General features: G+C 39.9%; 1 protein-coding gene across 12 annotated transcripts in view; it reads left to right on the top strand.

Moving 5' to 3' along the window:
• The window catches only part of Anks1b (ankyrin repeat and sterile alpha motif domain containing 1B), a 1,010,332-nt gene that overhangs the window by 429,428 nt on the left and 564,550 nt on the right, over positions 1-16,354 (top strand). For all 12 annotated transcript variants that reach the window (XM_040755084.1, XM_040755082.1, XM_040755081.1 and 9 more), the window contains exon 12: positions 1,423-1,603. In XM_040755084.1, the coding sequence (XP_040611018.1) occupies positions 1,423-1,603 (181 nt within the window). The remainder of the gene's footprint in view (positions 1-1,422; positions 1,604-16,354) is intronic.

Here is a 16,354-nt window from a genome sequence, read left to right as displayed (position 1 = left end):
AGAGTAGAATATATGTGGTCATTTCATGCCCTCTCTATATTTTTAGATAACTATTTTTAAAATAACACATGACATAGAAGAGACAATGTATTTGAGTTTCTATAACAAAATGATCTGTGAAGATAGTGATCCATACATTTTGGGGCAAAGAAAACATTAGTAAACCAAAGGTTATTGTACTATGAAGAAAGTGAATGGATGACAAACTTTATTGCATAAAATTTACATTTACTCTCCTATTATTTATTACAAGGAAGAATATTTCACTTATATAAATAAGAATAGCAAAAAGTAAAACTTGGATTGGTTTTTGGAAAATGTACATTGATCTGAGGGCCAAAGAACTGTACTTTTTCTTAAGTACAATGTTCTAAGCTCTACTGGGCAGGAAGAATGGGAAAAAGATTAATACTGTTGTAGAAAAACCCAGAAGGCTCCTATAGGGAGTAATCCATGACCGACAGAGAGCATAGATTTTATCTACAATTGCTCCATGATTTTAACTTTTATGTTTAAATTGACTTTTCTTGCTATTTGGGGATTAATTAAAATCCTTAAGAAAGAAAATCAAAGTTCACTACAAAATACCAAGTAGATTCTTAGATCCTAGAAAATGTTCCATATAACTTTACTTAATTCTCATGATTTAATTCAGCATGTGGTACTTGGGGATGCTATCTAATGCCACCAATTCCTTGGACTATATAAAGAATCAAAAATGGAACTGCCTTAATTATATTTCAATGTTGAAGGGACAGTTCGATATTAGAGACTGTTTCCTTAGGGTCTAGTGAATGACAGATGTTTAATGAATGTTAGTTGAAGGAAAGGTGACTTAAAGTTGTAACTTTCAAAATTGATTATTGAGAAAAATGCTGTGTAAATCTTCTGTGAAAATCAAATAGCCTAAAGTAGAATAACATTTTTAATTATACAACTTTTCACTATCATCAACTGATTGATTGGTGTCTCTTTGTACTGTATTGTGCTGGCTAGCTTTATGTCAACTAGACATAAACTAGAGTCCTCAGAGAGGAGGAAGTCTTGATTGGGTAAATGCCTCCATAAGACTGAGCTGTAGGCAAGTCTGTAGGGCATTTTCTTAGTAATTGATGAGAGAGGCCCCAGTCTATTGTGGACGGGGCCACCCCTGGGCTGGTGCCCCTGAGTTCTATAAGAAAGCAGGATAAGTACAACATGGGGGCAGGGTAGTAAGCAGAACTCTTCTATGGCTTCTGCATCAGCTCCTGCCTCCAAGATCCTGCCCTGCTTGTGTTCTTGCCCTCACTGCTTTTGTTGGTAAACTGTTATATGGATGTATGAATGACATAAAACTTTTCCTCCTCAAGTTACTTAGACAGTGAGGTAGGGTTAAAGGCAAGTATGATTGTATTAATACTCTGGTCATCTTGTTTGTTTTAGCCAAAACAACGAACATCTATTGTGTCTTCTCTGGATTTCCAACGAATGAATCATAACCAAGAATACTTTGAAATCAGCACATCCACAGGGTGTACCAGCTTTACTTCTAGCCCTCCAGTTAGCCCACCCACATCTTCTGTGGGAGCCACAGAAGTCAAGAACGAGGGAGCTGAACATACAGGTAAAACAGTTTGCTTTATGCAGGTATACTTTTGAGCTTTAATAAAGTCTTTATGAGCTCTGGTGGCTAAGAGAAATCTTCATACAAATTTTATTTCTGGTTCACATTATATGAGCACCGTTATAGGGCATTAATATTTTTATCATGGCATGGGTATATTATGGTATTTATTATAATAGTGGTCTTTCCAGTGTTGACTTCAATATAATAGCTTGATATTATTATGGTTGTAAAACAGCCAAGGGCCTAGAAATGCTTTTTTCTTCCATTGTCATCCATTGCTCTCCCACATTTCTATCAGCTAATCAACACATGGACTTGTTGATAGCTGCTTTGAGATTGGAGAATCCTTACCAAGTATATCTGGTAAGACTGAGTTGGACACTTTTGCTAAGATAGATGTCACCTGCTTATACCCAAATGAACTTGGAAGGAGGAGTGGAAGGGGGAAGTAGTACCATCCACTAGGAAAAACGTTCTGTTTCTATACAATCAGATTCACAGTGTTTCTGTCCTTTGGAGAAGAATGAACTAATAGCAACTGGTAAGTCTGAGAGACATCCTGATGAGGACCAGGACCCAAACCATGTCTTCTCTTCTGTTACAGCAAACACATTATTCAGTTGCTTTCATCCAAAGAGTTTAAGCTTGGTAGATATAATTAACATTCATTTTAGAATGTTAGGTATTCCATTATTTTGATCATGTGTCTGTTCAAACTGTCTGCACATAGATATATACATATGCATGTACATGTTTAAATCTTTTAACCAACACTACTATTAAAAGCACCAGCACAAACATTCTAAAAAATATGCAGCCAAAGAATTATTTGCTCTGAGATGCCAAGTGCTAAGACTGATATTCTGTAGAAGTCATAATCCAACATTTCATGGCAGCCAGAGAGATATTTATAAAACATAGATCAAAGGATGCCATTGCTGTGTTTAAAGTGTGCCAAAGGATTCAGATCCTTGCCATGGTCAATGAAGCCAACATCACCTGGTTCCCAACTTGCTCTTGCATTTGATCTTTCACACACTCACCCAGACCTTCTTTGCTGGGCATCAGGCTTGGAGACTTTGGCACTCTGGTCTCTTCCACCTGCAGTCTCTATCTTCTAAAGTCGATGTTTTGGAGAATCATTTAGGTTTTGACTTGGACATACTGCTTCACATGATCTTCAGATTGTACTAGCTTGAATAGAAGTTCTCAATGTGATGAGAATCATGGTAAGAAAGAAGCAAAAAATAAATAAAACGGTGCCAATAATACTAAAAATTGAATACTTTGTTCTCTCTGTGTTTTAGGCATTTTCCTTATATTAACTCATCATAACGATTTTCTGGGCATACGAGTTGAGTAGTATTATCTATAGTGAAGGAAATTTAGACACAAAGAAGACAAATAACACCCACCCGTCCAAACAGTGCTGGCATTCAAACCTGGTGCCAGTGTCCCTGTTCGCAACCCCTTTTTCTCTATTGCTACATTCACTTTGGTGATATTTGGAGGAGGGCAGTACCTTGCTGTGTAGCCTAGGCTAGCCTCACACTCACGGTCTTACCTTAGCTCCCTACATGCTGGGATTACGGGTGTTTACCACCATGCCTGGCTTGCTCTAGTCACTTGGATCTTCTCTTTTCTTTCTTCTGTGGTCTTATCTGTATGTAAAATGATGCTGATGGCCTATTTGCTTAGTTACTATCTTCTTCCTTCTTTCTAGACTATACACTGTGGTAGATGGGTCTGGCACATCTTGAGTCCTGAAAATCAGGCTGCCTAAATTGATTACTAATTATGAGACAAGCTCAGCTTTTTTCTTCTCTACAGGGTAAAAGAACAGGGAACTAATTAAATTTCTTTAGCCTCTATTGTGGCAGTGCTTATGAAGCAGTGATTAGTATGAGATCCTATCAGGTGCTGAGTTAGTGCTTAGTAAATATTAGTAACTGTTCCTAGGGGTAGCAAGAACTATAATGTTATGTTTTGCCTGCGTCTACTCAGACATCACATTCATTCAACTGGGCATATACCGTTTTCAGTACAACAGGAAGCTTTATAGGATGTGGAAGTGGGATATGCCTTCTAAAGAGAAATGGTATGTGAGCCCTGATAGGATTCTGGGTGTGTATAATTATTATCCAGCCAGCACTTGCTTGAATGCTCAGGTCAGATTTTAAATCCCCCAATTGGAGGGGTGACAGGCTTTACTATACTTGCCTTAATGAAAACTTTCATCAGCTTTCTTTTATTTCAAGCACAAAATGTTTTTAAGGATTCAAGTTTTTCAATTATGTTTTGAGGTACATGGAGATTTTGCTTATTTGTATTTTGGTGTTTTTTTTTTCATTAGAAGTCTGAGTTGTGGGTAGAGAGTCTAAGCTCTGGTTCCCAGGAAATGAGGGTGAAAACTCCCACTTGTTGCATCATTAAAAAATGTGTAGAGCAATTGTTAGCCTAAGGATGTCTTCCAGTCTGACCTTCAGCTGAGCCCAACCCTAGCCTGTAGCTGTTGAAATGGGTTCCAGCAGTGTTGCTGTGACTTGATAATGCAATGCTCACTCCACACAACCTCTGTAGTAAGCTGGTACTTTGAAATAATGTGGAAGGACAATGCCGATTTGCTTTAAATTACAAGGTGAAACTTTAAAATTTTTAAGATAGATTTTATTTGAAGATCCCACCTCTGCAGACACTCCCAATGGCATGTATTGTGTGTTCTATTCTGGATTTGCTCCATTTCTGTTCTTCAATTTGCTCTTTTGAAAAGGGAAAATAATATTGCTTCCTTGAGTATCTGTGTTAATATGTGGGTTAATACATTTTGTAAACTATGGAAACTATTATTGTTTAATATTTTCAGTTTTATCTTCCCTTTTAATATTATTCCTTGAAATCTACAATTTTTTAAATGCAGAAGAGTCTTTTGTAGTCTTTTTTGACTTTGAAGTATAATTTAATTAACTGTACATGTACAGTTCATTTTATAAATGATTGTGCAAACCATTAATCTTGACAAAAATGACATTTAATAGAATAAGAGCTAATATTATTTTATCTTCATCACAGTGACTGTGTCTTAATCTGCCATTATTTCAGCCAGCAATTGCAACGCTGCAGTTGCTGGCCTGCTTCTCTGGAAGCAACCTGGCTGCAAAGTTCTAAGTGAGCCAACAGATTCATTTTGAGAAGCATCCTGACCTGTGGTTAAAGCTTCAGTTTAGAAATCATCAAACAAGGCTGAAAGAAACGAAAAGCTTTGGTGGTAAATGTGGGAATCTTATGGAGAAAATTGCATTTAACTAGAAAGATTAGTGTTAATGTGCACGAAGTGGACCTGAGGTAAGGATGGTGGTGAGGAGAAGCTGGCATCAGTGAAGCAGATACAAGTGGATGCTGGAGATACATGTAAAAAAAGAGAAGAGACTGGGGTAATTGATGTACAAAGAAAGACCAGAATTTTCTAGCTTAAGCAAATGAGCCAAATGCAAATGCATTTCTTGAAATATGGATGCCTGCAGCTAAGAAGGTAGGCTTAGGTCATTTCTTTTAAAGACTGTCTTACTGGGGGAGTGGAGCACAACCTAGTCTAATTTCTGTTCCATGAGTGTCCCTCTGGCTATTACACTGAGAGTGGACCATGAAGTCCAATAGGAAGGCTGTGCAGCATTGACTGAGGATCATGGGGACAGAAACTAAGATCAAAGAGAAAGCAGGGGAGGTAGAGGGAAGCAGAAGCACTTTGGACACATTGTTAAGGTAAATGCAGAAAGATGTCATGGAGGAGTAAATGTGGCATTGTAAGAAAAAGAAGAAATAAGGAGCTGCTAAGATGTCTGGAGCATCTATAAGAATAGATTTGCCCTCTTCTGGTATCTAAGAAGCTGGGTGAGCGACTTGAATGTCAGAAGTTAATTTTAACTTTAGATATCTATTAAATTTGAAAGGATGTGATGAGTAGGCAACTAAAGGTCCAAGGTAAAGATGTAAATGTGACCATTATCATGTAGACCAGTGGTTCTCAACCCTCCTAACCTGGCAGCCCTTTAACACAGTTCCTCACGTTTTGGGAACCTCCAACCATAACATCATTTCCATTGCTACTTCATAACTGTATAATTGCTACTGTTATGAATCATAATGTAAATACCCGATATGCATGATATCTGTTATAGAACCCTGTGAAAGGGTTGCTCCACTTCCAAAGGTGTCGAGACACCCAGGTTGAGAACAACTGAGAGAGATGATGTTGAGTGTGTGTAGGCAAAGAAGACCAAAATCGAGCAATGTGGAGGATGAGACAAAAGGCAGCACTGATAAAGGGGACAGAGAAGGAGCCACCATCCTTGGCCAGGGGGAAATCTTGTGGGCATTGTACTCTGGAGTCAAGTGAAATAAGATATTAAAAAGAAAAGATTGAGGGGCTGTGGAGATGACCCAGTCAGTAAAGTTCCTGCTTCATGAGCATGAGGATCCAAGTGTGGATCCCCAGAACACACCTGAAACCTGGGCGTGGCCATGAGTATCCATAATCCCAGTGCTATGGCAGGCAGCAGAGACAGGCAGATCCCTGGAGCCTGACCAAATAGTCTCGTCAATTGGAAAACAGTGTTCTCAGTGAAAGGAAGAGAAGTGATAGCAGATGACACATGGCGTCACTTCTTCTCTCCATGTATACATACTGTGCATATCACACACACACACACACACACACACACACACACACACACACAGAGAGAGAGAGAGAGAGAGAGAGAGAGAGAGAGAGAGAGAGAGAGAGAGAGAACAGAAGAATGAGGAGGTAGTGGTAAAGGAGGAAGAGGAGAAGGAGAAGAGGAAGAAGAAACAGCAAGCAAGAGGTGAAGACTTAAAGAGAGCAAGTACAGACCATTATTAATGATATTCGATGCTATATGGAAAACAATATATTTATTTACCAGAGAGAGAGAGAGTCGCACAAACCAGGAGTTAGAGGTGTGGCTGGCTTCCAGGAGAAAAAGGGGGTTCCTTTTCCTTTCACTTCCTTTTATATCTACCTGTGTCAGTTTACATGTCCCCGCCCTCATGGGCGGATAGCTTTGTGGGGTTCACTCCTACAGACCATTGTTAGTCTTTACAGGGAATTTTTTCCCAAAGGAATTTTTAAGTTCTGTTGAAGAAGGAGAAACAGGGAGTGGGATTGTGAAATAAGTAGAAAGACTAATTTGAGACAGGAGTGTGTTGCTGACAGGAAAGATATTTTGGGTGTGGGTAAAAATGCCGGTAAGGGCATCCGTGCAGTAATCTGCAGTAAATCTGATAGTTTATACCTTCTCTATTAAACAGGAAGCAGCAGCTCCAATTGGAAAGAGAGACAGTTAAAGGACAGCATTTGAGAAGAGCTGAAATAGGTACTTAGTAGAAAACAGGCATGGAGTGACCTCTCTGACCGAAGTACAGGCCCAAGTGACGCTGTGCTCACAGACCACAAACAAGATTAGCCAATGCAGTTCAGTGTTTCTCTCCAGCCAGAGTCAGCTGGAGGACACAAGTGTAGAAAACTTAAAGAGCTGAATTTTGAACAGGTTGTGGATTTTCTATATGGTTATACTGAAGCCATCAAAGAGCAAGGAAATAAGAATGAAAGAGAGTGTAAATTTGACACAGAATTTCCATGGAGAAGGAAGAGAAAGAACAAAGAGATGAGTAACTCAATAGGGCCATTAGGTCTGAAGTTTCCAGGGGTCAGAGACTCCTACAATCAAAACTAAAGAAAAGAGCTGGAGTGAAAGGGGTATCCTTAACCAGGAATGGACATGAAACCAGGAATGATTCCATCTTGAGACCATGGGAGTGAGCACTGGTGTTGCCTGTACCCTTAAAATACAGTGTCTGTAGTTATGTTGGTATGGTTTCCTGGAGGAGACACTTGGTGTGACAGACCGTTTCTACATATATGTTGGTCTCTGCTCAAAATATTTGACATAATATTCATTTGTTCAATATGTTATAATATAGGTGGACTTTAATTGGTTCTACTTCTCCTATACTTCACTCCACTCTTCCTTGAGGATCAATGATTCTGTTCCCTGATTTCTAGAGTCCTCCTGAGATGGAGACTTCTTCCAAGTTTTTCCCCCAGGACCTCTCTGCTCCTGACCCCATGTGTCACATGTATCTCATTCTCACATGGAGCCCTCCCAGGACTGAGTTACTTCAGTCCTTACTGGTTGTCAGCTTGTGGTTCCCCCGCACACACACCTGCAATATTAGGGTTACTTTTCCATTCCTTAGTAAGAAGTAGTGGTGGGATTTAAATGGTGGAATTTCAGATTGATTTAAAGGTGGAGATAACATATTTTTGGTGGTTGGATGCAGGATATGATAAAATGAGAAGGCTAAAAGATATCATTCAAGGACATTGGACCTTTTTAAACCACTGAAAGGAACCCTGTCTCGAAAAACCAAAAAAAAAACAAAAAAACAAAAAAACAAAAAAAAAAACACTGAAAGGATGGAGTCTATTGTAGTTGAGATGGGGAAAGTTCAGTTTGGACATTTTAATCTCAACGTGGGCATCAAAAGAGTTATATTAAGTAGATAGTTCAGACAGTGGTTTGTCAGTGGGCTGAGGCAGAGTGGGAGAAACAATGTAATAATTGTATGCTCATTAAAAGCAAAGGGTAGAAATTAAAAAGCTCATGAAACAGTGGCTTAGCCTACAGTGGGGGACCCCAAAGTTTGAGTTTCTCAGTAAGAAGGCGTGTGTTGTGGATTTTGGGATGGGAGGAAAAGAGAAGAACAAATCACAACAGGTTCTCCTTTCGAAAGCTAATCCAGAAAAGTCTTTCTTTACAAAGTGTTTCATGAATTAGCGCCGTCTCAAGATCACCTGCCAGGCAAGGCAGCGTCCTGGGTAGCTAATTACTTCCAGTTCTGTTGTAGTTTCAAACCATCTACCTCCTGCCAGAGAAAACTGATGGCAGAGAAGGGAAATATTTTTTAAAGTAAGGTAGAAAAGTGCTTCCTCCCAAATAGAAGGAAAAACAAAACCCAAAAGCCATTAGGTACTCAGTAGCATAGGCTGGATCTCTGCAGAGAGGAAATACCAGAAAAGCACAATCAGAATGGAGCGGGTGGCATACACTCTCCCACAGGTTAGAGATTGACAGAGAGGCAGGCAAAGCCCTTCCTTCTAATTAGTTCACGGGGATGTGAAATAGACCCCCTAAAGTCAAGATCTTGTTATTACAGCTTGCTGAGGGAGACTTTGACCACAGATGAAAAGAAAACCAAAGACAACTGAGAAGATCTTTAAGTTCCAAACTAAGATTTAATGTGCATGGACAGAAAGGAAGTTAAGAGTTTGTGAGGATCATGTATAATTATGTGCGAACATCCAAAATCAATCCAGTATTTTATTTTTTATTCTTTAACAATTACACACATATAAAGTACTTTGATTATAATTACCCAGTTATCCTGTCTTATCACTATTCTACTCTTGCCAAACCCTTTCTTCCTCACCTTGTCACTCTCTCTCTCTCTCTCCCCGTAACCAACTATGTTTAATCATGAGCATGGTTGGTAGTATTTGCTTAAGGAAGGACAACAGTAGTGTCATCTCACTGAGGCATATGACTCTCCCTCCCCCAGCAACCATTAACTGCTCCTCGTGGAGGGTGGGGGCTGTGTGAGCATGCCTGGGAGGTACAGCCCACAGTTGATGAGTCTTTCTGCTTCAGGGCTTGGGAAGGGTCCCACTGCTGCTCTGGGTTCAGTATGACGGCTATGTCATATCCAAAAGACAGCCCTCTACTGCGCTCCTCTCCACCCTCAGGCTCTTACATTCTTTCTATCTCAGTGAGAAGATTGACTGGCTTGTAAGCAGGATTGGAATTTCTTTTTGTTTGTTCCCTGACCCAGTTTGGTGTGTCTTAGGATGGGAGGGCAGCACAGCTGGATGTATGTCGCTCTGGAGAGATAACCAGTGTTGGAAATTCTTGCAGAGGCGAGGTGGCAATGGCTGAGGGATGAAGTTTCAGGGATGTTATGTTGTGAAAAATCTTTCTTTTTTTTTCAAACTGATTTTTATCAACTCAATTTTCTCTTGTTGGGGTTAATACAGGTGAAAATGTAACTGATCCATTAGCTGGAATTTTCTTTGAGAATCCAATTCACCATGGCATATATCTTCTCTTTAATTACCCTGTCTACTTTGGTTTGATGAATAGTTTTTCTCTATGATTTGTTTTTTCTCTACTGAGACTGTTTATATCACTTGCACTGACCCCCCCCCCATTATCAGTCATGTTTGTGGAGTATGTGTGTGATCATTATAGCTAAATGTGAAACTGAGGGAGAAAAAGTGACGGCAGTGTTTAAGAAAAAAGGACTTGGGGGTATCTCCTTGGATCTGAGTCCATGCTGCTGGCTGGGGAGAGATCCCCTTCCTATCCCTGCTTGAAAAGAACTTCCAGTCGTTTCCGCTGTTCACATCTGTCGCTGCATCCTCCTTGTGGAAGAATGTTTCCCCCTCTCTTCTTTGTCCTTGGCTGTGACGTGGTCTCAGTGTTTACCTGACACTTGCTTTCCACAGCCTTTGCTTCTGTGTGACATGTCATGGAGGACCTAGGGCAGAGCTTGTTCCCGACAGTCTCCAAGTGGCTTCCTGCCCACCAGATAGAGCAGTTTCTCACTGCTTCCCCAGCTTGTCTTCGGAAGCGTTAGCTCTTCTGCTTGCCTCTTGGCATCTGTGGTAGGCAGGATTCTAAAAGAGCAGCTGGCTCCTGCTTTCTGAGCCTTAGTCCTCCTTTGGAGTATATGCAAGTTGAAATGTTCTGTTAGCCAGTGACAAAGGTGATGGATCAGCATAACTCCACTGTGTGTTTAATGACAAAGCTGGGGGGGGGGGAGATACAATGAATAGCTCCAAACTTGACTTAAGGGAGAGAGTGAGTTTGAACCAGAAGTGAATCTTGCCTGTAAGTGATCCGCTTCTATCAGCCAACTCTATCTCCTAAGGCTGCACAGACTCCTAAAACAGCACCACCTGCTGGAAGCCATGTGTTAAAACAAAACAAAGCAAAAAAACACAACAAAACAAAAAACAGAAGGTGAGCATTTAGGGGACAGACAATTTAGACTCCACAACAAACAGGGTCTCCTTGGCAAGCCTGTACCTATCATGTGATTTCTTAATCATGTGACATGGAGGCTAGTGACTGGAAACCAGTCTTTCCATGCTTCTGTCTTTGAAGAAGTAGTTCACACAATTCTGTAATTGTGAGGAAGTGAATTTGACCCTCAGATGAGGCTGCAGATTTGACCAATGCTGGATTACAGCCTAGTTAGACCTTAATCACAAGACAGTCAAGACTCCCGGCTCATGTTAACTGTGAGAATAAATGTATGTTGTTATTGCCACTAAGCTCATTGTAACATGCGCAGAGGTAGAAAATTAATGCAATATCCCATGTTCTATTCATTTGGGCAAGGAAGCTCTTTATCTGCCCCGGTCCTGAGGCACAATTCAGATCATGAGTTTACATGGTTGAGAGGGAAGGATTTTCTGCCTGACCTCCTCAAACCCACCTCAATATCACTTATACATTTTCTATCATCCTGTTTTTCCCTAAAAAGTTGTTATTTTTTGAGAAACTTTTTAAAATTTAAATTAGAAACAAGCTTGTTTTACATGTCAATTCCAGTTCCCTCTCCCTCCCCTCCTCCCCTGCCCCCAACCAACCCCCTATCCCATCCCCTTTCTGGTCCCCAGGGAGGATGAGGCCTTCCATGGGGGATCTTCAAAAACGATCATTTAGAGTAAGGACTAGGCCCACCCCCATGTATCTAGGCTGGGAGAGTATCCCTCTGTGTGGAGTGGGCTCCCAAACTCCATTCGTTTACTAGGGATAAATATTGATCCACTAGTAGAGGCCCTATGGATTAACCAGACCTCCAAACTGACATCCCATTCAGAGAGTGTGGGCCAATCCTGTGCTAGCTTCCCAGTCATCAGTCTGGGGTCCATGAGCTTCCCATTGTTCAGGTCAGCTGTTTCTGTGGGTTTCTCCAGCCTAGTCTTGACCCCTTTGTTCATCACTCCTCCCTCTGCAACTGGATTCTAGAGTTTAGCTCAGTGTTTAGCTGTGGTTGTTTGCTTCTACTTTCATCAGCTACTGGATGAAGGCTCTAGAATGGAATATAAGTAGTCATCAATCTCATTATCAGAGAAGGGCATTTAAGGTAGCCACTCTGCTATTGCTTAGATTGTTAATTGGGGGTCAACCTTGTAGATCTCTGGACATTTCCCTAGTACCAGATTTCTCTTTAAACCTATAATGGCTCCCTCTATTATGGTATCTCTTTTCTTGCTCTCCTCTATTCGTCCCCTGACTTAATCTTCCTGCTCCCTCATGTCCTCTCCTCCCCTCCTCTTCTCCCCTTCTAATTCTCCTAACTCCCTCTCCCCTCCCCCATGCTCCCAATTAGCTCAGGAGATCTTGTCCCTTTCCCCTTCTCCAGGGGACCATGTATGTCTTTCTTAGTGTCCTCCTTGTTTCCTAGCTTCTCTGTCAGTGTGGATTGTAGGCTGGCAATCCTTTACTCTGTATCTAAAATCCATATATGATGGTTGTCTTTTTGTGATTGGGTGTCCTCACTCAGGATGGCTTCTAGTTGCATCCATTTGCCTGTGAGTTTCAAGATTCCATTGTTTTTTGGGCTGAGTATTACTCCATTGTGTAAATGTACCACATTTTCTCCATCCATTCTTCAGCTGAGGGGGCACCTAGGTTGCTTCCAGGTTCTGGCTATTACAGATAATGCTGCTATGAGCATGGTTGAACAGATGTCCTTTTGTATGAATGTGCCTCTTTTGCATATATGCCTAAGAGTGGAATTGCTGGGTCTTGTGGTAGACTTATTCCCATTTTCCATACTGATTTCCAAACTGGCTGTACAAGTTTGTATTTCCACCAACAGTGGAGGCGTGTTCCCCTTTCTCCACATCCTCTCTAGCATAAACTGTCATTGATGTTTTTTATTTTAGCCATTCTAACAGGAGTAAGATGGTATCTGAGTTGTTTTGATTTGCATTTCCCTGATGACTAAAGATATTGAGCAGTTTCTTATGTATCTTTCAGCCATTTTAGATTCCTCTATTGAGAATGCTCTATTTAGTTCTGTACCCCACTTTTTAATTGGACTATTTGGTGTTTTGATGACTAGCTTCTTGAGTTCTTTGTATATTTGGGGAATCAGCCCTCTGTCAGATGTTGGATTGGTGAAGATCTTTTCACTTTCTGTGGGCTGCCGTTTTGTCTTGTTGACTATGTCCTTTGCCTTACAGAAGCTACTCAGTTTCAGGAGGTCCCATTTATTAATTGTTGATCTCAGTGTCTGTGATACTGGTTTTATGTTCAGAAGTCATTCTACTGTACCAATTCGTTTGAGGGTACCACCTACTTTCTCTTCTAAGAGGTTCAGTGTGGCTGTACTCAAGTTAAGGTCTTTTATCCATTTGGACTTAAGTTTTGTGCATGGTGATAAACATGAATCTATCTGCAGTCTTCTACATGCCAGCAACCAGTTATGTCATCACCATTTGTTGAAGATTCTTTCTTTTTCTCATTGTATAATTTTAGCTTCTTGGTCAAAAATCAGGTGTTCATAGGTATGTGTGTCCATATCAGGGTCTTCCATTCGATTCCATTGGTCTACCTGTCTATTTGTATGGCAATACCAATCTGTTTTTAGGACTATAGCTCTATAATAGAGCTTGAAGTCAGGGATTGCGTTGCCTCTGGAAGTTCCTTTATTGTACAGGGTTATTTTGGTTATCCTGGGTCTTTTGTTTTTCCATATAAAGTTGGGAATTGTTCTTTCAAGGTCGGTGAAGAATTGTGCTGAGATTTTGATAAGCACTGCACTGAATCTGTAGATTGCTTTTGTCAAGATTGCCAGTTTTACTATGTTGATCCTATCTATCCAAGAGCATGGCGGAAATCTTTCCATTTTCTTGTATCTTTTTTAGTCTTTCTTTAAAGACTCAAAGTTCTTTATTATAGGTTTTTCACTTTTTTTTAGGGTTACCCCAAGGTATTTTATGTAGTTTGTAGCAATTGTAAATGGTGATGTTTTGAATTTTTAGGAGTACAGGTGTTCAAAGTATGACCTGATGATTCTCTGGATTTCCTCAGTGTCCATTGTTATGTCCCCCTTTTCATTTCTATTTTGTTACTTTGTATGTTCACTCTCTGCCGTTTGGTAAGTTTGGATAAAGGTTTGTCTATTTTGTTGATTTTCTCAAAGATCCATATAAAGGTTTGCCTTTATATGTTACTTGTCCTTTTTCCTTAACCATTCTTAATATTCTTTCTTTATTCTGTATGTTTGGGGTTTTGATTATTATGTGGCGAGGGAACTTTTTTGTGGTTCACTCTATTTAGTGTTCTGCAAGCTTCTTTTACATTCATTGGCATGCCTATCTTTAGGTTGGGAAAGTTTTCTTCTATAAGTTTGTTGAATATGTTTTCTGCCCTCTGAGTTGGGTTTATTCACCTTCTTCTTTACCTATTATTCTTAGGATTGGTCTTTTCACGGTGTCCCATATTTCCTGGATATTTTGTTCTAGGGATTTGTTGGACTTAAGATTTTCTTTGGTTGATGTATCTATTTCCTATAGTGTATCTTCAATGCCTGAGATTCTCTCTTCCATCTCTTGAATTCTGTTGGTTATGTTTGTATCTATAGTTCAGATTGTTCACCCAGTGATTCTATTTCCAGCATTCATTATATGTTTTTTTAATTGTCTCTGTTTCAGTTTTCTAGGTCTTGAACTGTTTGAATTGTTTCCTTCATCTGTTTGATTGGTTTTTTGGGGGGGCTTTCTTTTAGAGATTTGTTGATTTCTTGTAATTTTTTACTGGTGTAGAGTCCCTAGACTCTTGTGGTGACATATTCATTTTTGTATTGTTGAATGTGTTTTTATATTGTATTCTTTCCATCCCATGCTCCAGTGGGTGCAGGAGGAGTCTCTTCCTCTCCTGAGGGGTACAGGTCCAAGGTTCCCGTCTGGTGGATGCAAGTGTGTACAATATCCCGATGTGCAGTCCCCAGGTCTCAGGTGGCTCCCAGCAGGGTACTGGATGGTGGAGGAGAGAAACAGGCTCCTGCCTATCTCATCCAGTGGGTGGAGAAAGGGAATAGAAAGCTGGCAGTCTCTTGGTGGGCTGGACCTTGCCGCGATGGAATCCCTAGTAGTGCACAGTCCGCAGGCCTCATGTGGCCCCAAGCAGGGCCTAAAAATTTTTTTTATTAATAGGGAATAAATTGTGAGGTTAATGCTTTAATAATGAAATATTAAGATGTAAGACAAAGGATGGAAGACTGTATTAGGGGCCATCCAGGTTGAAATCCCAGCATTATTGATGCCTCCGCTTTAGCATCTTGTCTGGAAGACTTGGTTATTCATTAATGTCAGCAGAACTTTTGTTTTCTCAAGCACATATCAGACCATGATATCCTACAGCTTAAGAACTTTTTATACCTCATTCCTGTGTAGGAAGCCTTGGTTTGATCCTTAGCACTGCCTAAAAATATTTTAAAACATATAAGCATGCATAATGCATGGGAAGTCAGAAATGTGCATCACAGAAGAAACTTTTCAGTTTTAAGGCACTTTGAACATGAGTGGCTCCTGCTTCTAATTCCTGTATTCAGGAGGCTGAGGCAGGAGGATTGACTTGGATTTGAGGCCAGTCTTGATATCGTGACTTGCAGGCTAAACTGTGTGACTGTGTTAGACCCTGTCTCAAACAAAAGAAATCAAAATATAAAAATAAATCACGTTGATAGTCTTTCTGAAAACTGTTTACTTAGCACAGGCTTATAAGCTGAAACAATATGAAAAGCTGATATAAGTGAATATCTATAGAACACCCCAGGAATATGTATCTCTGGGGAAATTTTATAAAATGTGTAAGCCAGTGTTCTTTGTGATTCATTATTCATGTGATATGTTTCTACTACTTACTTTAATAATGTAAGATCATTACAGATTTACTTTTAATATAGTATGCTATGAGTTGATTGGATATTATGTCCATTAAGATTAGTAAAATTGTATCTGTCCATTTTAGAAGAAAAAGTCTTCAAATGAGCATGATCAAAAATGTCTCATCATATCCAACTCAGTTTTTAAATTTTTAATTCTAACTTTGGTTTATTCATATCATGTTCTTGTTTCTATTCAAATATATCTTGAACTTGTAAGCATATTTTTCTTAGTACTCATGGCACCTGAGTTTTGTCAACTTGGAATGCCTCCCCATCCATTCCACCTGATAGGCTACAATTCTGTCAGATAACTTGACTAATGGTAGCTATCTTATTCTATTAAAGTTACTATATTGTAAACTGGATAAATTATTATTGTTATTATTTTTGAGACAGTGTCTCTACATAGCTCTGGCTGTCCTGGATCTCACTATGTAGACCAGGCTGGACTTGAACTCAAAGAGATCCATTTGCCTCTGCTTCTCAAGTGCTGAGATTAAATGCATATGCAACCACATCCAGCTGTAAACTGGGTAATTTAAACAACTGAAATTTATTTCTCTTCTGGATGCTGGGAAATGCTTACTGATGTGTCACCAGACTTGGTGGTGGCTATTGGGTTCTCAGACAGATCATTCTTTGTCCTTATGGGAAGGAAGAGACTAATGAACTCTCTACAGCCTCTCTTTTAAGAGTGTAGATGCCATT

This window comes from Mesocricetus auratus, unplaced genomic scaffold (assembly GCF_017639785.1).
Source record: "Mesocricetus auratus isolate SY011 unplaced genomic scaffold, BCM_Maur_2.0 Super-Scaffold_100011, whole genome shotgun sequence".
In the NCBI taxonomy this organism is placed as follows: Eukaryota; Metazoa; Chordata; class Mammalia; order Rodentia; family Cricetidae; genus Mesocricetus; species Mesocricetus auratus.
This window is presented reverse-complemented; position numbering and strand designations above follow the sequence as displayed.